General features: G+C 34.9%; 1 protein-coding gene across 1 annotated transcript; it reads left to right on the top strand.

Annotated features, from left to right (window-relative positions):
- The first annotated feature begins 6,446 nt into the window (after window positions 1-6,446).
- LOC128246185 (polycystin family receptor for egg jelly-like) lies at window positions 6,447-22,982 on the top strand. The gene is made up of 21 exons (XM_052964375.1): window positions 6,447-6,544; window positions 6,747-6,881; window positions 10,333-10,599; window positions 10,950-11,400; window positions 11,633-11,724; window positions 12,023-12,256; window positions 12,776-12,946; window positions 13,450-13,610; window positions 13,915-14,026; window positions 14,306-14,515; window positions 14,877-15,148; window positions 15,532-15,694; window positions 16,599-16,713; window positions 16,888-16,950; window positions 17,961-18,126; window positions 18,425-18,494; window positions 19,081-19,255; window positions 20,218-20,395; window positions 22,103-22,225; window positions 22,577-22,699; window positions 22,856-22,982. The coding sequence occupies exons 1-21, from the start codon at window positions 6,458-6,460 to the stop codon at window positions 22,980-22,982; spliced, it is 3,495 nt and encodes a 1,164-aa protein (XP_052820335.1). The 5' UTR covers window positions 6,447-6,457.
- Window positions 22,983-23,543: the final 561 nt, after the last annotated feature.

The raw sequence follows: 23,543 nt of genomic DNA, 5'->3' as shown, positions 1-23,543 counted from the left end.
CATTCCTTGCATGTAATAGAGAAACATGAACTAAATCGTTTGTTCAAAACACAAGAACAAACACGGTTATGATAGTAGCATTTTATACAAATCGATTAAAGCTGAATCTATTAATTGTTCAAATGTAAACGGAGCTCTTTCTTGTCTTCTCCCGCATACTGGTTAGCATAACACACACAAATCATGATGATTATTGGGATCTAAGGTTCTAATATTTATATGTTTAAGTTGTGTATACAACTGCCAACTTGGACGAGAAAGGAAGTTTAATACGGACCGTGTTGAGCTGGATGCAGTTATAGATCCGGCAATTGATCCCCTTTCGCTGGCGTTTTCTTGGACAATTTTCCGATATACCACCGTTTCGGGGGTCACTGCATTTCGGCCGACATCTATAACGTCTTCGACAGGTATGTTCTTATTTTATTATAAATCAATTAGCAAATGTGATCGCAGTCGGATGTGTATATGTTTAGATTATTAATCACAGCATAGTGTATGTTAGTTTCACCTTGCACAAATTAAAAAAAAAATATTAATTTCAAGTAGCTCTAGATTTATTGTATGATGATGTTTGATACTGTAAATGAGTTAATACCATTAACGTATCTCCTTGTTAGCATTACACAAATTCCACTTGCGCCCTCCCCCAGAGTATTCACCAAGCTTATTTTTTATGTTAATATCGGAGAAAAAAAGTAGTAAAAAACGCTCAAAAACACGAATTTGGGCTTGTTTTTTATACATAAATCCCAAGCACCCTGCCACAACTTTAAATAAAAAGATTGTGGTTCTGAGGGAAGGGCGAAAGTGAAAAAAGTACGCTTTTAAGTAAAATAATCCTCTTTAATATTAAATCCAGAAACCGACCGTGCTATAACCTATTTCTACCTTTTGTAAAAGTTTTTTTAAATGAGGAGTTTTTTGGTCAGTTTGAAGTCAAATTTATTTTCAATTAAAGAAATCAAAAAAGAAAAGTAATTATTAGACCATGGAAGAAAATGACGTAAAGAAATGCCTGAATTAATGTTCTAAAAGGCGGGTGATAAAGTTTATTTTGAAAGATAAATGGAGTGACAAATTGTGTGTGTTTTTTACAAGCTAAATACTATCGAAACATATGAAATGAATTTCTCTTTGATTAATTTGTATGGCTGTCTTCTGACTGACACAGAAATGATAACTCATTTCATAGATCTTCTAGCCTAATTGACAATTCTTAAACATATCTCTATAGAAAGTGCAACGCAATTAAAGAAAATGCTTGACTTTAATCACTTATTAATCTTATAATGCAATATATTATTCCGACATAAAAACAAACCTGTATTTCTTTTAAATGGTGATATACTTTTCATATATATTAAAGGCTTAAGTTCAAGATCACTTGAAATGAAAGGGATTGTTCAGGGTAGTCCGTACCTGGTTAGGCTGACGGTCAATGGTGGTGGCTTTGCCACGACTGTCGCGGAGTTCGTTCGCACCGTTAATTATCTCCCATATGGTGGAACGTGTGCTCTTGGCAATTCTACAGGTAAGCACGTTTTTGATGATTTTGATGATTTTTGTAATTTCATTTATAGATATGTGGAATTACTGTTTGCCGTTATATTTTATTTTGGTTTATATGCTGTTTTTCTAGTCTGTTTAAATGTATTCATGTGAAGCTGTTAAATAAATCGAAATATAAATAATCTTTAAAGATGCATACGCATTTATCCCTATAGACGCCGCCTTCTTGTGGCATCTAATACAATGACTTAAAGCAGCTTAAAGAAGCCTATAACTCAGATTGTCTTGTGCTCTATTTGCACGTTCTGGCTTTTTGAAAACTATATTAACGCTTTGTTTGTTAAATATTAGTCATTAAATTGATTGTGTCATTATTCGGAAAGAATGGTCTGAATACCTACTTTATGCTACTGAATTGACCTTCTTAACCTGTGATTAGTTGTGTAATATTTTTTGTTTTAAAAGTGGTTTCTGCCCGTGATTGGCTGACCCTCACGTGCGCAAATTGGAAGGGCAACGACGAACGAAAAACAAAAGGAGTAGATAATAACCCACTTTTAAACTTTGTCGTGCGACAGACATCAGTAGGCGCCATGGTACCAGTTGAGCCAATTTTGAGCACACGTAAGAAATATCACCCATATCACGTTTTATTCCTCTTTGCAAAATCCTGAGAGTATTCAATATCAGTGTTTATAATAATTATGTATTTCAGCAACATCAAATGATTGTTTCTTTTTATCAAACATTCTAATACGTTAAAATGTAAATTTAAACAATATGTTTTGTACATGACCAGCGTTAATATTTATATTTACTTGTAGGTGCAATTCGGTCACACGTCATACTTAAAGTTGGAGCACCACCAACATTTGGAACGACCCTTACCGTAGAAGTCACCGATCTACATAAAAACTTTGTTCTCGTTGAAATAGCCGTCATTGTAAGCTATTTTTTAAAAGAATAATTTATAATATTGCAAATTGAATACGATAAAATTAATTTGTAAAGAGATTATGTTTTCAAACAAGACACGAAATTAATTTAACACAGTGTTTTAATACAATGTTTATATTGATATCACTGCCAGGAGCAAACTCTGGGTATTTTCATTGTATTCATTGTATTAAAGACACAGGAAATAATAAACGTCAAGTTATTTTCGAAGCTTGTCGAATTTTAAGAAACTGTACTATATTACCTTTAACTAAGAACACATCACACTTTTCAAATGCATTTGAAAGAAAACGTTATGAAAACTATGCACTGCTTACTGTAATATCTGCTTTCTGAGCAGTAATAGTATTTAACCAAAACAACAGCAATGTCATTCAATACAATTTGCTACTGAAATATTATTGTTAAAGTCCAATCCAGTGTTCGACTACCATAATGTTACTCCGACAACGGCTGGGGCGGACCTGATTAAAGCGTATACGGAAGTTGAGTACCCATTCGACGAAGCCCAACTCCTGAACATGGGCAAGAGTGATATGATTATAGCCCTTATATCGGCAGTCTGCAGCAATCTACACCTAGTTGAGGTCAGTTGTATTGTTTGCCCTAAGTGCACTGCTTTAAGATGCATTTTACTGACAAAGTGTCAGTGTTTTATCCCATTTTAAGGACTTCTTTAAAAAAATAACCAAAACTACAAAGTTAAGCCCAGTAGCCAAGCAAATTGCGTCGACCCTGTTTTAAGACACAACGTCAGAGCCCGACATACAATACAGAAGGGTCACAACACGTACAAATCAACAAAGGCATAGCACACGATGGTGTGACCTATAAAACAAGGCCTTGGTCAGGTTGTCCCTTACAATTACATTTTATTTAAATCTTTTTTTTATTTTATACAGTCGTATTTGTAACAAAACTCTCGGCTTTTAATTATTCATTAGGTTGACAATATTTTTGAGTTAGCACAGCGACATTTACATAATATTGTTTTTAAACTCGCTTTTAATCGATAGTTTAATATAAGCATGAATGCTTATATGCCTGTCTCCTATAGAATTTGACAAAACTAGATAAGTATCCTTAAATATACAATAAAAAGGCTATAATTTGCTTTTAGCTTCCTGTGCGGAAACCACCCGTTCCAAGGGTATTAAACAGCGGTGGGTCAATCCTCGATCTTAATAAAGATGGCAATACAGATGTTGGTAGCTTTAATGAAGTTTCAGCCGATGCCAACAATGATACTATCGATCCCGCTACTTTGGCAATATATGAGGTCTGAAGCACAAACAAACACTTATTTTTTTATTCAATGACTTATATAAATAAGTGCATGAATAATGAAAAGTAAGTCTATATAAACATGCACATTTCATAGTGTCATTTATGTACCATAAATTTTGCCTGAAGCTATAAATAAAGTCCTGCATCTAGTAAGTCACATCTCCTGTGATAACACAAGTTTATTACGCAATTTAAATCTAACAGGCATACATATTAATTAACGTTTCACTTATGATTGTCAGATATAATTGATATTAAGTTTTTCTTCTTTAAAGGTAACGGATAAAATGACTTCCAATTTAAAGAGTGTGGTTGAAAATGACGTTTTCGTACGAAGAAAGGGAGATAAATATTTAACATCAATCGTTTCGAACGGTTTCAACAATATCGCAGCAAAGAGTAATTTCATCGCAGACTTTACAATGGTAAGGTTTGCTTATCGTACGTTTAGATGACATTGTAAATACAATTTTGTATCTTTTTTTTAGATCGACTATTCAATAAATACGGAGGTATTTCCTAGAGAAATCGCCGTTTGCGAGTGCGTCGGCGTCCGCGTCGGCATCTGTTTTAAATTGTTTGGCAAATTAAAAAACACAGTGGCCTCTGATTGACGTAGACATTTTGATTAGCGTATTCTGTTTGGTCAAAAACCATTAAAGTTATGGACTCTGATTGACTTAGATGGTTTGGTTATATCAGCAAGTCGAACATTTTGGTCAAACATTGTTCAAGTTATTGATGTTTAGACTTCATCTTAATTATAAGACCATGCTACAATAAGTTAGTAAATTTTCTATGATCCTCAAAACAAGCTTCTATTTTTGTAAGCCCATACTAATCATGTATGGTCTTCAGTTATGTTTACCATGGAGAATCAGTGATAGTCGAAGTAAAACCTAGCATTTTTATTACAAAGGTAACATATAGAAACACTTGTTATTATTATATAATTAGGAAGTTATAAACTATAGTTTATTTCGTTACATTATACAGGACATTGTTATGCAGTACAAACGCTCTTCAATGACTCTTGATATTTTGTTAAATGGTGTACTAGACAATAACATATATAGACAGTAGGTGAAAATATTTCTATCCAAACCTGTTTTGATATAATTGAGAGTTTCGGGATCTCTTGTTTAATAACTTTGTATTTCATTTTACAGTTCTACTAATGTTTAGATATTTACAAACTAGAGAGTTGCAAAAATGTCATCAATGTATATAATCAACTGCTCTCTAGCCGTTTCAACAGAGGTTTTTGGGAGCATGTAAAATCATTATTTTAACGTTAGCTTTACGGAATTCAAGGACATATTATGAAATTTATGCAAACGTCTGCAGAAACAAGCTCAGTAGCAAAAAGTTTAAACATAAACCAGGTTTAATTGCACTGGGTAAACCCCAAGACATATAACATAAACTCACAAACGAGAAACACAGAAGAACAGCACAAAACTCCACAAATAGCACAGTGCATACATGCTACATATAAAAAAACTAGGTATGTTTATCAATAATTGTTAGGTACCGCCTTGGAACGGTCAGTTAATGTCAATTTACTGGGAGTTTAAACCAGTTTGTGCACAAACCTCACTCTTATCCAAAAAATCCTTAATAAAGATGATCAAAGTATGCATTAACTTGAGAAAACTTATCAATAAAGCAAATCATAATAAAGTATAGGTAAACCTATATGATGCCAAATGACACTGTGTATACTATAAACTTATAAAACGTCTTTGTACACTTACTCATAGCAAGTTAGAGGAATAATTTTAATAACCATGTTTTTTTCACGAAGAGGGATCTAATAATTCAATAGCAACCATAAAAAGCATGGTTATTCCAAAAGTTTTAAATGGTCATTCCGAGCCAAAATTAATTTGTTCTTAAACTGTCTTGCAACATAAACGAGAACAACGACATATACGTCATGAAATATAATACTGACTTGAAGTTGATTTTGGTGAAATGCTGCACTTACATTGTAAAGAACGTGAATATTTAGCACGTTGAATAATGGCTCAATAAGTATTGAACTATCCCCTTTGTCCAATTGCGAAAACAGACTCGCTTGCAGTGTTTTGTTCTTATTCTCAAGTTTAACTGTGTTTTTGTTTTGATAGGTTGATCTGATTTTCCTGGCAGATATTCTTGGCTTGGAAGCGTTGACCTTTCCGGACAATTCTACTGAAGATCTCTCTGCTTTGATTGAAACGTCCACTGGTGGTAATATATATGTAATATTTCAAGATGTGCTGATACTTAACACAGGAATCAATAACACATGTTTGTTAACAAACAACAACATGCATTTCAGTCAATGCTGTCCGATATTTTATCAATCATTACTAATGGAATCTGCATACAAATTTGTTCTTACTATGCATTGTCTTGTACACACTTTAAATACCGTATCTCACCAGATTGATTCATGTTGAATTTACACAAACTATGTAGCATGAAGCAGTCATTCGAGTGCATTATTACCCAACATATCAGATGACTATAGTGAAATTGCTCCTGCACAAAATGTCTAAAGACCAATAATAGTTGACTGCGGTACTTCTACAGGATTAAGATTTGACTAAACTAGTCAACTACAATTTAACTGCATTACTGCTGCATATTTGCGACAACAAGATCTTGATTTAAATGTCAATATAATATTTTACTGTACACAGAGGTCTATTACATGATGCAGTCAGTGGTAAACGCGGCAGTTCCAGACACTCTCCGTCAACTACGACCGGTCGCCAACATCGAGGCCGGGAGAGAACAGGTAACGTCAAAATGCTCACATGATCAAGATTTTTTTTTTTTCGAATTGCATAAATGCTTATGAATTTTGTGTTTTGTGCAGGAGATATCTAAAGTATACGCATTCTTTAATGTGAACTTTTATATTAAACAATAGGTTGTTTAGAATGTTGCTTTTGTTAACAACGGAAAATTATTTCATTTGTTTATTAATATGTATCTAGATCTCCAACATGTTAGATGTGGTCGGGGAAGGAATTAACTTGACGGCTTCAAGCATCAGCGAAGACGAGAGGGCTTGGCTATATTCCAGAATGCAGAAGAAACTAGAATATGAAACAGCAAACAGTAAAGAAAGTGTAAGAATACTATACGTGTCCAGATTTCTCTAACTGTACTTAAAACGGAATTAATCGACAGAACCATAAAATCCTAAATGTGCTATCAGCCAGATTTGAAATTAGTAATTCAAATTTAATGATAAAAAGTCATATTGTTAATTATAAATAGGTAAGTCATTACCAGGACTCTAAAACTTGTTTATATCCTAAATGTGCTATCAGCCAGATTGAAATTAGTGATACAAGTTAACTGATGGCAAGTCATATTGCTAGTTATAAATAGGTAAGTCACTACCAGGACTCTAATACGTGTATATATTAGTATGTGTTCAGGTTTAACGTACAACTAACTGAAAGTTCTGTGAATTATTCGGTGGTGTATACACTAGGGGCCACTTCTCACCCGTCACTTATATAATTCTGTATATAAACTAGATTACTTGTGAGCGAATTACGTCCAAAATTGATATTAACTAAATTCAACACATCATAACTACTTCACAACAATTTGTATCAATCGATTACTACGTATCAAACTTATATTATCACTGTAAAATCAAAATGTACTAAATTATAATGTGAAGTCACCAAATCACAATCATATTCATACAGTGTTGAAACTCACACCGTGCGTTTTATCCAATGGCTCTTACAACGTACATACACCTTTGTATCATGGACATTACGTAGCATTGTCTAAGACCTTGCGGGATATTCCTCCTTCTTGCACAAAGTCCTGCAGTTCACACACAGAACGATGAAATGCCGATCGCCTCCGTATTCGCTGATCTTGCTCGTACCACACTTGCTCAACAATATTGATGTCTGTCGACTTTAAAGAGGAAAAGTAGGCAGACGTTCTGCTGCTCTAGTAACGCCCGTGTCACAGCCGCTGTATGGGCCGGTATCCGGTCCTGCATCACCATGGCACGTTCACCTACTCGTGTGTGCGGAATTGCGTGCGGGATCAAAATAGAATAGATATCTAGCAGCGTTTATGTTTCCTTAAACAAATACCAGTCTTGTTCGGTGTGCAAAGACATTAGTCCCAAACCACCACGGAACCGCATCATACTTTTCTCGCTGAAACAAACAGCCGTTGTTAACCCAGCCATGTTTCACCTCGACGTATGTTTCTAGCGTTAGGGTACGAGTAAAATCGGCCATCGTCTGTAAACAAAACGTTTGACTACTCTGTTCATGTCATATCCCGGTACCGACGGGTCCATGTCTCCCACTGATGCCGGAGGCGTCGTGACATAATAAAACCTCGGAATGGCGGCCTTGCCCTTATTTCCTGTTTTTGATCACCATGAGGACTGTCTGTGTACTTCCGTGTCTACCGTGCGTTCCTTTTGTCGTCCTCGCTGTACCGGTTGCGGCCTGGAAACGATAATCGAGACCAAAAGAATCTTCACCGGCGAAGTCACTCTACCGCAAGTCTGCATGGGGGCCGGTGCTTTGCCAAAAAAATCAATTAAAAAATGATATCACTGATAAATTCACGAATTTGTTGACTATGTTGGACCGGTATCCGGTCCTGTATCACCATGGCACGTTCACCTACTCGTTTGTGCGGAATTGCGTACGGGGTCAAAATAGAATGCTGATATCTAGCAGCGTTTATGTTTCCTTAAACAAATACCAGTCTTGTTCGGTGTGCAAAGACATTAGCCCCAAACCACCACGGAACCGCATCATACTTTTCTCGCTGAAACAAACAGCCGTTGTTAACCCAGCCATGTTTCACCTCGACGTATGTTTCTAGCGTTAGGGTACGAGTAAAATCGGCCATCGACTGTAAACAAAACGTTTGACTACTCTGTTCATGTCATATCCCGGTACCGACGGGTCCATGTCTGCCACTGATGCCGGAGGCGTCGTGACGTAATAAAACCTCGGAATGGCGGCCTTGCTCTTATTTCCTGTTTTTGATCACCATGAGGACTGTCTGTGTCCTTCCGTGTCTACCGTGCGTTCCTTTTGTCGTCCTCGCTGTACCGGTTGCGGCCTGGAAACGATAATCGAGACCAAAAGAATCTTCCCCGGCGAAGTCACTCTACCGCAAGTCTGCATGGGGGCCGGTGCTTTGCCAAAAAAAATCAATTAAAAAATGATATCACTGATAAATTCACGAATTTTTGACTATGTTGAACTATATATAGTTGTAAACCAGAATAACAATATAAATGTAATGCCTTTATTTACGTGTCTAGGGGAATGACTGGTCTGCAACATTGCTTTTTGAACAACCGGGCTCATTCGAACCATTACTGACTATACAACCAGAATTCATTTCTTTTATGGTTTGAATTTTGTTGTAAAGTAATATAATGAGACTGAAATTCGATATAATTTCGTTTATATACATTTTCAAAAAATGGGGAAATCATACTAGTTTGATGTGCAATACTGACCGATCGTGACAGTTGAATGATTTAATGATTTTTGAACAGCCCTAAGTTGCCGAACAATATTGTGTATAATTTGAAATAAATATCTTGAACCTAATTAAGATAAGTGTTGGGTTGGAAGTCAACCGTAATGTATGTCGAAGTTGCCATGTACTTTATATTTCCAAATAACAGAATTATCGGGAAACAGCTGGTAAGGGATATATTCAATTATTTTTAATGCACAAATATCGGTTACAATGGCGGTTAATTATTGTTGCCATAATTCTCTGTTTTCTTAAAGGCCCATTAGCTGCTGTTTAATGTAATGAATTTAAAACAAAAATATATGTTCTCGATTCGTTATTGAAACATATCAGTGTTCAAGATTATGATATATATATTGGTATCATAGGTGTGATAATGAAAAAAAAATAGACGAACAAAAAGGAAAAGGAAATTTTGCCGGCAGCTTTGATGGAAACCGGTTAACTCTTGATATTAGGATGGGCGCCAAGACAGTGACAACGTGAACTCAAGCGCCCTCAATGAGTTCTATGTAACATATAAAGAAACGTAACAGTTATATAAGGTTTTTTTTGGAAAATTGAAACGAAAGTTGCCATCTTAAAATTTTATAAGGTTGTTCTTGTTGAATAAAACATACTTTTCAACTAAACTTTCCTTTGTGTCGATAGGTTTCTGCATTCATGAAGTGGGGTATTGAAAACATTAAAATACCTTCTTAAACCTTCTATTTTTAATGATTAATTTCAAAATATAAACACACGAACTCTCTAAAGCAGTCAATGTAGTATGAATATAAAAATATATCGAAGCCACATGTGTCAGTCAATTATTGCTTGTATACGGAAAAGTTGCTAGTAAATCGTGAATGTCAGTGCAATGCTTTGTAGTGTATATGCCAGTGTTGGAGGTTATTGATCATTTTCGCCAAGATTTTATTCTTCGAATCGTATCATTTGTTTTGTTCGGCTTTTTATCTACCGTACGTTGATAGCAATTGTTTTTATATACATATAACTTGGTTTACCAATCACTTTTATATTTACCAGGGCAAAAAAGCTGCCGCTATGGCAATTCAGCTTGCTCAGAAAAGTCAAGATGAACTGAGGCTCTGTAAAACATGCAGCAACATTAACAGCACAAAAACGGAACAATTATTGATAAAAAACAGTGCTGAAAATATAGCGAACAGTACGACTACCACCAAAACATCAGCCTTCCAATTGACAGGGCTATATGAAGCAATTGCCAACAGCAGTGTTGGCAGAAAGAAAAGGGAGGTAGAAAAAATTGCTGGAGAAGATGTTTCAGTGTCTGTAAGTGAATTCCTGTAATCAAAATATCTCCCGATTAGTCTGTACCCACTAACTACATGTGTTCATGGCATACGTATTTGTTCCATACCTGTTAAATTTCCGTCTAGCATATTGCATGATTCGAACATGGAATATAGACACCAGGAATGAATCCAAATTGGGCTCTATCTGTTTCCATATCCCACTTAGCTTGGGGCGCTCCACAAAACCTACTTTCGAAAAACTACGAGAAAAACGGGCGACGCTTGTGATCGCATTAAATGCTTTGTGAGAAAACTTAATGTGTATTTCTTTGCATATGCCATCACCATCAAACCCGCATGTTTCATATAAAATATTATGTATTTCAGGCTTTTGAATTTACTGAAAACGTTTATATGTATGATACGGATGGAACTTCGAGTTATGTTACATCGAATGTGTTACGTATCGACGTCAAAACACCAACGACGCGTGTAACTCCCGGTTATATGGTATTCGAGCAAAACGTTGTAACACCGGATGCTGTTACTATATCTCCAAAGGATTTTGTTGATGTCGACGATGTTTCTGAGTTTGCGTATCATCGATTCATTTACGGAAAGGCAAGTGACAGCGTTTGCATGATCATTGAGCCACTAGAGAACACCACCTTTGAATCATACGACGTATATCTTGGCGGTAGTGAACCTCCGTCCATAGAGCAATTTCATTTGAAATTCACTGTGGGTGTCGATAATAGTTGGCAGAGCTGTATTAAATCGAAAGATATGCCTGGCCATACCGGGTTGGTTTACTATGCTGTGAGGGTACCCGGAACAGGTATGCTTCAATAGTTTAAATCTATACCCTTGTCAATTGCCCGTTTAGCTAACCGATAATTTATTGAAATTTGTATCCAGCTTCGTTGACTCTTTGTTTGTGTATATACACGAGATAGATATTAAGAACCTAATAAAAATGCGTGACCGAGTTGTCACTTATGTTATAGTTATTTGTTTTTCGAAAAGAAATTTAAGGAGTTTTGACTATAACCTTATACGTCGAATTGCAGTGAAACAGGTTGACTATAATCTCACATTGGTAACTGCGGGTTGCCTGACCTGGAACGAAATGCAAGCAAAATGGGAAACAGACAAATGTGAGGTAATTCAGACCTTTCATTTATTTGGTTGTTCAGTTATCAATAGTGGTGAAACGAGTAAAATAATTAAAAATATGAAAATCATGCATAACTTGCAATACAAATTCATATTTCTTCATTTTATATATTCTTCAGTATTCATGTTACAATAGTGCATTTTGTATAAAATGTAGCTATGTATACCTTTAAAACCTACTCACCGATTACCTAGAATACACACTACATAGGATCAATAGTCAATGAAATGCCAAATTATTCAAATGTAAATTAGTTATATACTTTTTTGTTTTATGCATTCAGATGGAATGGAAACCGTTAGAAAATAAAATTGTTTGTGTTTGTCGAGAGGTAACAGATCTTGTCTTCGCAAACTCCTTTTTCGTTGCACCAAATTCAATAGACTTTGCGACAGTATTCCTCAAGTTTTCTCCATTGAGCCAGGCTGCAGTTCTAGGTGCCTTAACAGGTGTGTTGTTCATATACATCCTGGCAGTGTTGTTTTTGATCGGATTGGATAGGCGGGACCAGCTGAAGGTAAAAAACACATATGCTTTTAGTGATTTAACATTCTGCATTGAGAGCAGTATAATTTCCGGAAAATAACCTTCCTGGATATACTTTTTACTTAATAACTGAATAAAAGTTCTACAGCTTTTTAAATACCGCATTTTTTATTTACAAATATACAATTTGACAACAATGTCAATATTGTATACATGTATTTCGTATTTCTTATGCGTAAGGTTAGAGAAGGCTATTGGTTTAAATGTCCGCTTTGCAGTGGTCTTAGGTTCAAGCCCAAGCACGATTGCTTTGTCTCTTACACAGGACACCACTACCGGTTTCTATCCAGTAAACGAAATCACAAGTGATTAATGTCAGCTTATAGCTATTAAATTAAAATAAAAACGATGCGTAACGCCATAAATATATTCGAGTTGTTTATGCAAGAAGAAACTAAGTACCATAAGTGTGCATCGCGGTTTGGTGCCTACTGGCATTGAGTGAAGAATTTAGTACAAATGTTATTTTCTAACAAAATGTTTTACACAGTGGGGTGTTACACCATTAAGGGACAACGCCCTTGGAGATAGCAGCTACTATCTAATAAAGGTTATGACTGGACTGCGGAGAGGAGCAGGAACCGACTCCAGAATTGCGTTTGTTTTGACAGGGGCCAAGGGCGATACCGGGCCTCGGGAAATGTTCGATGGAGTTAGAAAAGTAAAAATAATGTTAAATTAAAATGATAACGTATTTAATACTTGATTAACATGTTTAAATTGGGTATTTTTTATCTTTTATGTATAGTATAGTATATATTCACTGTGTTGTGTGTGGAGGGTTGTGCTGTTGTTCCATGTTTCTTGTTTGTGATTTTTTGTGTACTATGTCTTTGGCGTTAACCCTGTGCCATTAAACGGGGTTAATGTTAAAACGTTTGGATACTGAGCTTGTTTCTGTCGTTTTAAACATAAATATTGAGTGATATCAGATGAATTATTGGTGTTAGAGATACACTGAACGTGTTGCTAATGTTGTAAATTGAATTGGTGTATGTATCTATGCATGGTCAGTGTCAGATTGATAGTGTTTAAAATGAGATGAAACAATAAATGTCAATAAGTTTATAACTACTTCACTGAAAATGTTCCTGAGTTAAACATGTTTAACAAAATGAATGATTTTTTCTTGATGTAAATTTATGTATTTGCCGACCGCTTTAGGAATTTAGCACTGGAAGTGTTATGTCTTTCTTCATGGCGACAAAGCGACATCTAGGAGCACTAGAGCAACTGAACATTTGGCATGATAACCAGGGTGACGGCGATCAAGCCTCGTGGTACCTCAACCAAGTTGTTGTCTACGACATTGAAACTAAGACTACGTACGTAAATCTTAAAAATGCACAAAGTAGTAGTAACGTGACCCCCGACGTTACAATGAAAGTGCAGTCTCACTCATACCTTTAACTTTTGTTCTTACGAAAGATAAATTTAAATGTTTGTTATAGTCTTATATCATGTTCGCGTAGATATATCTTAATATATTTAATGTAGTGCGATCTTCTCTCCCGAAAAAGCCATATTTTGTTAGTTGCAAATAAATAACATACATGTAACTACAATAATGTTGTCACTCCAGGTTGAGTTACACACATATAACACACGTTTACATTTTATTTATTTCAGGTATACATTTGTGGCAGAAAAGTGGCTGTCAGTTGAAACAGAGGTTTATGCGATTATTCCAGTAACAGTACCAGGTACACCAGTGCAATTTGAAAGCAGATTTTTCTACCAGGTATGTTCCTATTTACTGTGTAAATGATACAAAAATTGTCTTGCTTATGCATTGACAAGCGCGATAGCTTCCTTATTCGGTTATATGAGTACAGGGATATTGAACTGATCCATTGGTCAATTGACGTTAATAATTATGTGTCTATACAATTGATTTTGCTTATAAGCAAGTTAGTATTCTTTTTTGGTGGTGTTTTAGAGGCAGCAACTTAAGTATGATAGATTTGTGATACTTGGGAAATTATTACTGGACTCAACGTACCAAATATGTTGCTTTCAGACACGCGACCGGCTATCAGAGAGTCATATGTGGGTATCGATCCTCTACCGACCTCAAACGAGCACGTTCACCAGGGTACAAAGAGCATCATGCGCTCTTGTGTACATTTATCTTACCATGATTGCTAACGCAATGTTTTTTAACCCGAACGACGAGTACGAAAGCCCACCACTCATTCAAGTTGGACCATTTAGATTCACGCCACAACAGGTTATGCTTGAAATTACCGCTCACTTTAAAATAACATTCAAATGTTTATAAAATATAGTTAAAACACATTAAGATTTGCGAGAAAAAGTGCAAACAGAGTGGTTTTTTTAAGTCTCACTCAGTTCGATATTACAAATGTCACATGTTAAAATGATAATATGATTTCGTCATGTTCTTTAAATAATGGAATACACATTCATGCCGCCTGTGATAATCTTTTACAGATTTGATCTTTATAGTAATCATTATCACTAAAGTAATTATGATTCCTTTGAGTATCATTGTGCTTTTTCTGAACATGCGTTTGGTTTACAGATATGTTATTGGTGATGGTTATATGTCATAATCTGTTCTATTACAGATTTACATCTCAATAGTGTGTGCCCTGATCACAACTCCTCCAGTGATGCTTCTCATATTTCTGTTCAAAAGAACTAAGCGAAGACCTTCAGGAGCTGGTATATGTTGCAATTGTTGCTGCAGGGGATCTTGCTGCCAACCGTGCAGTGTATTTTGCTGGAGAATATTTCGAACACCAGAGAAAGAGAGACAACGGCAGTTTGAGCAAATATTAAAATCGAAAATGCTATCGCATGATGTGCCAGAGTTCACTGGATTTTACTTACCCTGGTGGTAAGCTTTCATTATTGTTATCGACTTTCTAACGATACACTACTTTTGAGTTTGTTCTTGTATAAGTAAATATATTTAAAATAATGTATGTTACTCACGTATTGGATTTTTGTCACGATATGATTGCAATGTCAACCACATTTGCTATAAAAATAAGAGCAAAAAGTATGCCAAGGCTCGAAAATGTTAAAGTATACAATATTGACACAAGTTTCAAACGTAACCTGAAATAGTTTTAAATAACTGGTAACATACGTCTATGTTTTATTTTAAATTGAGATAAAGTATTTCCATGATGCATAAAAACTAAGTTTCATATTTATCTTGTCATTACTTACCGAAAAATTATTAAACATAAGCTTTTCTTATTTGTTGATTTTCAGGTGCATCTACTTTGCATGGGCCTTGTTTATAGTTGGTACAATTGTCCCAGCATTCTTTGTACTGCTGTATAGCATGCAATGGGGGAAACAGAAGTCAGAAGAATGGCTTACATGTTTTCTGATGTCAATGTTTGAATCAATGATGCTCGTGGATCCATTCATGGTATACTGAGTTTGGTGATTTTAAAGTTAATCAATTTATTGTGCAAAACCACTATGAGCTAAAATAATTCGGGCTATAAGTCCAAAGTTAAAACTAGTACTGATTTTATACATATAACGTGCAGAGAACTATCGGAGAGGCTGGCTCATTAACCTGCAAAGCATCCATAAATATACAATTTGCACTGACTTCATTTCAACCGGCCAAGTAAATCAAATTGTTTAATAACGCTCGCAGAAACGACAAACTGGTCGCTTTAAAAACGTTAAACTGACTGATTGAAACCACACTTGAGGCCGAACAAATTTATTTTATGATTACTTTTTATTTTCTAACAGTAGTATGAAAGCCTTTTGTATTTATGCAATAGAAACAACAATATCAAGTCACGTATCAATATTAATGGTATATGTGTATTAAATGGCAAGCTAAGAAGTTCTATAATTTTATGATCATGTCATGTTCTGTGGAAAGCATAATCGATTTATATATTCTATGATTTTTATGGCAAGAAATGTAGCTATAAACATGCTATGATTATGGTTCGTGGCAAATCAAGTACATTGTAGCTATATACCTTATTTTGTCGCGTGTAGTCGCAAGTCATGAAGCAATGTTCTTTCTATGGTATTTTTGAATTGTCAAGTAGCTATAAATTGTCTTTGATTTGATTCTCAAGCCAAGTTAATATATATTTACATATATCTTCTATACTTGTACTCAGAAGAACGAGGATTTAGACATACAAACATGCACTCTCATTACATACTTTTATATCAATATCAATAATTTGTAATCGAGATTGTTTAGAATTGGAAAAATTGGAACGGTCAGAAAACCAAAAAGGTTATCCGTCAGGAATATGTTCACTTTTTATGCATAAATATTTATTTTCTTTATTTAGGTTTTGTTGATTGCATTTGTGCTAGCCTGTATATTTCGAACATCGAGAAATGATACAAATGTGGATGTTGATGTTATCATTGAGAATTATCAGAAGTCATTTGGAGAAACGGAAGGTATATTTGAATTATTAACGTGAATTGTATTGCCATGCAAGTGTTGTATATTAGGTCATCATGGTGTGTTTTTATTCGTATACATATATCATTTTTAAGTGTATTTCGGTTAACATACTTATAACATTCGTATACCATATGAACGTATGCAAATTGTTTTTTAATGTTTTGCAGATAACATTACATCTAGCATCAAACTGCTGAAGCGCGCAAAGGAAGAATACCAATCATATAAGTGTATGTTACTTTTGCACAGTAAATCTTTAGTCGCCAAGTACGATATATATTTATAAACCATGAACTTTAATCCATTTCATTTCTGCACAAATAAATTCATCACGAATTATGAAGCATTAACGACATTGTTTATTTCGATAGTTACAACCTTTTATTCAAATAGATCATGTATGTCTTGCTATTGCAATGCTAACATGTATTGAAAGCAGCTGTGAGCAATCCAATCATAATAAAATGATAAAATATTGATTCATTAGGTAATATCATCATTTATGTCAAATTCCAATGTTAAATACATTAAGAATGAAAACGATTGGCATACCCTGATCGAAATCAACATCTTTACATGTTTTGCGTGATTAAACACTGTTATGTCATCACGTCCCGTGTTACCGTTACAGTACGTAGATACGGAATACTGATTTTTTTTATTAACAATCTATAATGTCAAAATAAAACTGATGGAGGCCCTAACGTGATGTGTTGTGTGATAGAACATTGTTGTGTTTGTCCGACTCCAATCCTTGTTTAATGAAACAACAATAAACTGTAACGCAATAAATATCATATTTTCACTGCCTACGGTCAGATAACGTGCGATACTAACGAACTTTTTATTTAACAACGTACGTAGTTTAAGGTATTTATCTTTTATTCTATTTATTCTTTTCTTTAATCGGAAGTTCGTGTTTGTTGCTTCATAATGTGCTATTTAAGGTCATTTACTTCCACGTACAACGTTGTATTTATTGTTTACGGTTGGTACAACTATGCACAGTAGGTACGATATTTTACGAATAAAATTACTATTCACTTTTTCTGTCTCATGCATGTACATTATATATCGTTAGTTGTCTATCATGTTGTTAATTATTATATATCAACAACTCAGGATGCGCTTCTTTCTTGTTCCATATAATTTAACGATACTAATTAGCACATACGCACGCTATCAATCAACAAATACTATGTGCGAGTCATGTGATTTGATGAATTTTTATTTTTCACAGCAATGCCTAGAAATATCTCACCGCCACTAAAGGGAGATAATCTTGAACAAGCTGCAAGTTCCTGGAAACACAAGCAAGAATTAATGGCCGTTTTCAAGGACATAATTCTCAATTTGTTTCTGATGTTTATAATTTGCTCTATTGCATTCAGCAATCGGGACAATAGGTATGCCTGCTTTATAATCCCCCATCTGTGTATTGCAGTGATGTTAATCGGTACTGCATCAGGCGTTTAACTTGTTAGGTTGGGGACACAGTTCAATTGTTAATCATCAAATGCTAAGTCAACCGATTGACTTTTTTTAATGTGTTAAATTTTGTTCTCAGTCAAAGCGGAACATATGCAAATTGTAAAATAAGTCGGTTAACTTTGTAAACGTACCTTAGACAAAATTATATCTTGAAATATAGCCTTTTCGGACAGTCCTGATTTCACAGCATTTTTTTTGTGATTGCATTTTAAGGTCTTACAGCCTTCACGAAGATATTATCAATCAATTTGTTACACCTTGGAGAAAGCCACACTTCCAAACAGTAAGTTGGTTAAGTTTATCGTTTACCTAACAAAGATATTTGGAACGCATCTGCCCATTTCATAGGAAATTTGGATGTTCATACTTTATTTCAAAATAGATTGAACAAGGTATTTACAAATAAACTCATATGCATCTTTTCCAAAATGCTTATATTCTAATAAGCAAGGAAAAGGTTCACAAGTATATCTTTTGTTGCGTTTAATGATTTTGTTTTCTCTTTAAGTTTCTCGTTAAACAAAAAAATGCCCTTGAATTGGAAATTTTCCATTAATATACATTTGCCAATGTTCAATAATGATGTCCTTAATGTCGATGTAATGATACACATTTCAAAATCCCTTGGCTACCATTGTTACTCCGTATCAGTTATAACTAGTTATTTCAATCGACTGTTGTTGTTTGTAAATCCACGTATTGGCCTATTACGAATATTATTTTTTATAATAAGGGGGGATGCATTTTTTGGACGTATTTGTGCCTTTAGTACAAATTTGTCAAGATGTAAAACAAAATAGTTGTCTCCAAAAACGATTCGGAAGATTTTAAATGTCCAAACGTGTCATTTGGATTGTTCTTTATTCAAGATAAAGTCCCAAGGGGACATGTACAATTGGCTGAACGTATCTGTTATACCAAACCTATTTCCGGAGTTCGATATAAACGGAAGTCCATTGCCCTGGTACGAGAAGAAATTCATTTCCAGATACAATACAATGAGGCTTGGTCCTCCAAGGCTGCGACAACTACGGACAACTAACGGTGAGATAGATTGGACCTAACAGAGTGTTGTTTGGAAAGAATATAATTGTTAAGAAGAATTTGGTTGCCTTAAAATTGAAATGAATCGTTTTCAATGCTTTTAACTACTGCAATAGAATGAAACTTAATATCTATTTTTTTGTCTAAAACATTGGTTTATTTAAACATAAGGTATGGAACCTGAAAAAATTCCGTTTTACACACTGTGTTTTCTTTTTCCATACCACAATGTTGCCTATCACGCATGCGCAAATCACTTGCGCAATACGCACTACGCGAAAGTAACAGTTTATTTTTCGTCGGATTTAAATATTCTTGAAAAAAAACTATTTCTATTTTAAATTGAAAAAAAACCGTTTAAGTTCTGTAAAGGGACATGCAATTTTAGTCGATATTAGGGACTAGATACCAAAAAACAGCAAATACATTAATTCCTCAAACAAACCTAAAATTATCAATACGAGCTAGTATGAGGCCGATAATACATCAATTTACAAGATTAAACGAATATTCCGTCGCTGTCTCAGCTGAGTTTACACGAGTGAAAATAGCGCACGTTATCGCAATTTAAACATTTAGCACGTGAATCCACTTGATTAGTACAGATGCATATACCGACGCTTTTTAAATTTATTGGTATTTACTTGGTAGACAAATACAGTACACATATGTATCGTAAGCGATGTGATATATCAATTTTATGTAAGTGTATTAAAATCTTCTTTTGTCTTGCAATTGTATCAGCTGGTGTCTAGTCACTAGAACGTGTGGATTGTATACCTTCTCCTCGTGAAATAACTCAAAAGATTAACCGACGTACATGGTATTTCCTATATATCAATTTCAATTGGTGTTATAGTTATTCTAAGAATGTTTACGTTAGGTAAAATCGGCTTTAAGTCAACACGTTCATTGTACATTGTACCATATTATTAAACAACTATTAATCAACTATTTAACAGCCGCATCTTGTAGTCTACCCTACGTTGGGAACGTAAGTTGCATTGATGAGTACAGCATTTTTAGCGAGGAAGAAGGAGACTATTGTATGCGTTGGGAGAGTAAGCCTTGTGACACCATCGAGAACCTGTTCAACGTTTCAATTGATGCTTGGAGCTTCACGTCAGGTTTGACTTTTGTGTAAAAGATTTTACAGTTAATTGACATTCGGTTAACATTGCACATATGTTGAAAAATCAATATGACTACGAATTGTATGTAAAGAAACATTTGTTCAGATAAATTCCGCTTTTAATGTTATAAACACTAGAATATATCAGCCTAAAGTAAGTAATTTGCATCATTCGGATAACGTCAGATGACGTTAGAAAACTGAAAGAAAGCTACATTTTTCTAAACATTCATGATGTCACCTCGTTCATGTGTTTATTATTGTTTCAATTATATTTCAAAAGCTGTTGACATCTGGGGACTGCCTCTGTCCGGATTTTACACGACGTACGGTGGGGGAGGATTTATCGCACAATTTGATATCAGTAGAAGCGTTTCCATCGAGATTGTGAACGAACTGTTTCGTGCGTTATGGGTCGATCGGCAAACGCGTGCAGTTTTCTTCGAATTCACGCTATACAGTCCTGCTACAAATATGTTTATTTACAACGTATTTCTCATAGAGTTTCCACAAACAGGGGGAGCGTTTACTACCTACTGGGTGTATCCAATACGAGTTTACTCGCATGTTGGTGCGATTGGAACGTTTACCTTAATTTGTGAATTGATTTTTGTCATCTATTTAGTTATCCTGCTCGTTAAATTGAGCGTACGCATTTATCAGAAACGAATGGGATTCTTTTCAGAATTCTGGAAAGTTTATGAACTGGTCATGTTTTCCCTAGGGGTGACATCAATTGCAATATACGCCATTCGACTCGGGTTTACCTACATGACAATCAACAGGTACAAAGAAAACATCAAACAATTCGTGAACTTCAGCCATATTGTTTTATGGGATCAAATTCTTGTGGCTTGTTTGAGTATTCTTGTCTTCATGGCAACTTTTAGAATGTTGGAAATATTTGCTACTTCAAAGAAAGTCAGTGCTTTGGTAAAAGTTTTCCAGCAGTGCAGTAAAGATTTGTTTTGGTATGGAATGGCATTTCTCCATATGTTTCTTGGATTTTGTTTCCTGGGTTACCTATTGTTTGGATCCCATCTTGCGTCGTACATGAACGTTTTTAAGTGCTTAGGGACGCTGTTTATTGCAATGATCGGAAAAACCAAGTTTACTGAAATCAATGAAACGCAGCCATTGTTGGCTAAATTTTACTTCATCGTGTACATTGTTGTAATTGTTTTCTTTGTGTTATCGATATTTCTGTCGATACTTGGTGCAAGCATCGATAACGCTGTACAGGAGACAAAGACGGAGAAGCAGGAAGATTTAGTTGAACTACTGATCCGCAAATTGAAAACAACCTTTTCAAAGCCGGATACAGGAATAATTCCGAAAAAGACATTATCTCGATCGCCAAGTAATGAAATGAGCCTAATGTGTAAGCGAATACAAAAAAATAGTGATATGTCCAATGCTTCGATTTAATTATTTAATGATAATCATCGCGTATGTAACGTTAAAATGGTACATAAGTAAACATGCACTCATCAGACACTTGTATATTTAATTTCAAAGGCCATTGAACATTAAATGCATGCTAATGTTTGTATTTATTTAAACTTCAATTCAGCCAATGCTATTTGATTGATAAATAATATTTATTTATTTATAAAATTATGATATTGAGTACATGTATTGAGGTCAACAAACCACACTTGTGTATGAACTGTGGTATGGACGCATTGATTAGTATACTGGTGTGTTGTTTTCAGGCACAAGGACACCTTCACCGTTATTAAGTATCAGTATGGAAGACATGCAGAACCAGGCTCCGGTGAACCATTCTTTGCCGATGAAGAACTGGGACGAACACGATATCAGCGAGAAAGTATTTCGTAAAATATTGTCATGCAATGACATAAACCAAATGTGTAAGTAATATAAATTGATAGGTAAAGTGATATGTCCAGTGTAAACGAAAACGTTTTTTGACATATAGTATATGCCTAAAACAATTTCAAATGCTTTCGAAACATTAAGTGTATGCTCAAATTGTAGCTTTTGTGCAAGAAACCCACGACTTTAATGAATGTACGCATTTAAATTTGAAATAATTAGATTTGTTTTATGAAACTGTTCATTTATATCTAAAGATCTTAAGTACTTTAATATGGGTCCATATACCGCATTTGAATATGAATAGCAGTATGAACGTATTGATTAGAATTATCTTATATTGTTTTCAGGGCAAAAGACACGTTCACCGTTACTAAGCAACAGTACAGAAGACTTGCAGAACCAGGCTCCTGTGAACCATTCCTTGACGACGACGAGCTGGGACGCAGGCATTTCCAGCGGAGGAATATTCCGTAAAAAAACATCATGCAATGAAATAAAACAAATGTGTAAGTTATATAAATCGATAGCAATAGTGATTTGTCCAGTATAGAGGGAAACATTATTGTACATCTAGTATATACATTATATAATTTCAAATTATAAGAACTACGTTATGTTATTTTTAGGGCCGAACAAACCTTCACCGTACCAAATAATCCGTATGGAAAACTTGCTGAGCCAGGCTCCGTTGAACCATGGCTTGACGAAGAAGAAACCGGCCGAAAACATCAACAGAGGGACATTATTTCGTAAAACAAACAAAAAACGGAGGAAATTAACGACCCGTGTTGTCCGAAGGACTTCGGTTTAAATCCAACTGAACTTCAATGGTTGACAATTTGTAACGACGTTGCATGGAAAAGTTTGTTTTTGTTTTGTTTTATCTAAAAAGAAAGAGGAGCTGAGTATTAAAAGCCATACATACTAGAATTAAGAAGATACATGACAGTACATCACAATGCGTTAGTTTTATATGAAAACTCTTTGGAATGTTTAACACCATGCTATCAAAGGTGTGTGGTTTTGCAAGTATAGCGTCGAACATTGAAATAATGGAATCATTACGTCCGTATTTTGTGTTCTGTTCTGTTTTATCATGTCCTTAGGGAAGAAATGTTGTGTGGAAAAATCACATTAATTGAGCAAGAAAAATAAACTCTATCGACACATTTGCATTTCTTTTATACACAGTGCACTATCATCCTTAGTGTTGCTCGTTATAAACATTGTATTGCATTTTATAAAGCAGATTGGTCGATATGAACGTTTGGGTTGCCCCAGTAGGAGACGATATCATATATCATGAAATACGAA

The sequence above is a fragment of the Mya arenaria genome, chromosome 9 (assembly GCF_026914265.1).
Source record: "Mya arenaria isolate MELC-2E11 chromosome 9, ASM2691426v1".
Lineage (NCBI taxonomy): Eukaryota > Metazoa > Mollusca > Bivalvia > Myida > Myidae > Mya > Mya arenaria.
The sequence above is the reverse complement of the archived record's forward strand: the minus strand, read 5'-3'. Positions and strand labels throughout refer to the sequence as shown.

Coding starts and splice junctions, on each gene's coding strand:
- LOC128246185 (XM_052964375.1), top strand. CDS start 6,458: ATGATGCAGTCAGTGGTAAACGCGGCAGTTCCAGACACTCTCCGTCAA. Junction 13,611..13,914: donor GACATTGAAACTAAGACTAC/GTACGTAAATCT, acceptor TATTTATTTCAG/GTATACATTTGTGGCAGAAA. Junction 16,714..16,887: donor GTCATTTGGAGAAACGGAAG/GTATATTTGAAT, acceptor AATGTTTTGCAG/ATAACATTACATCTAGCATC.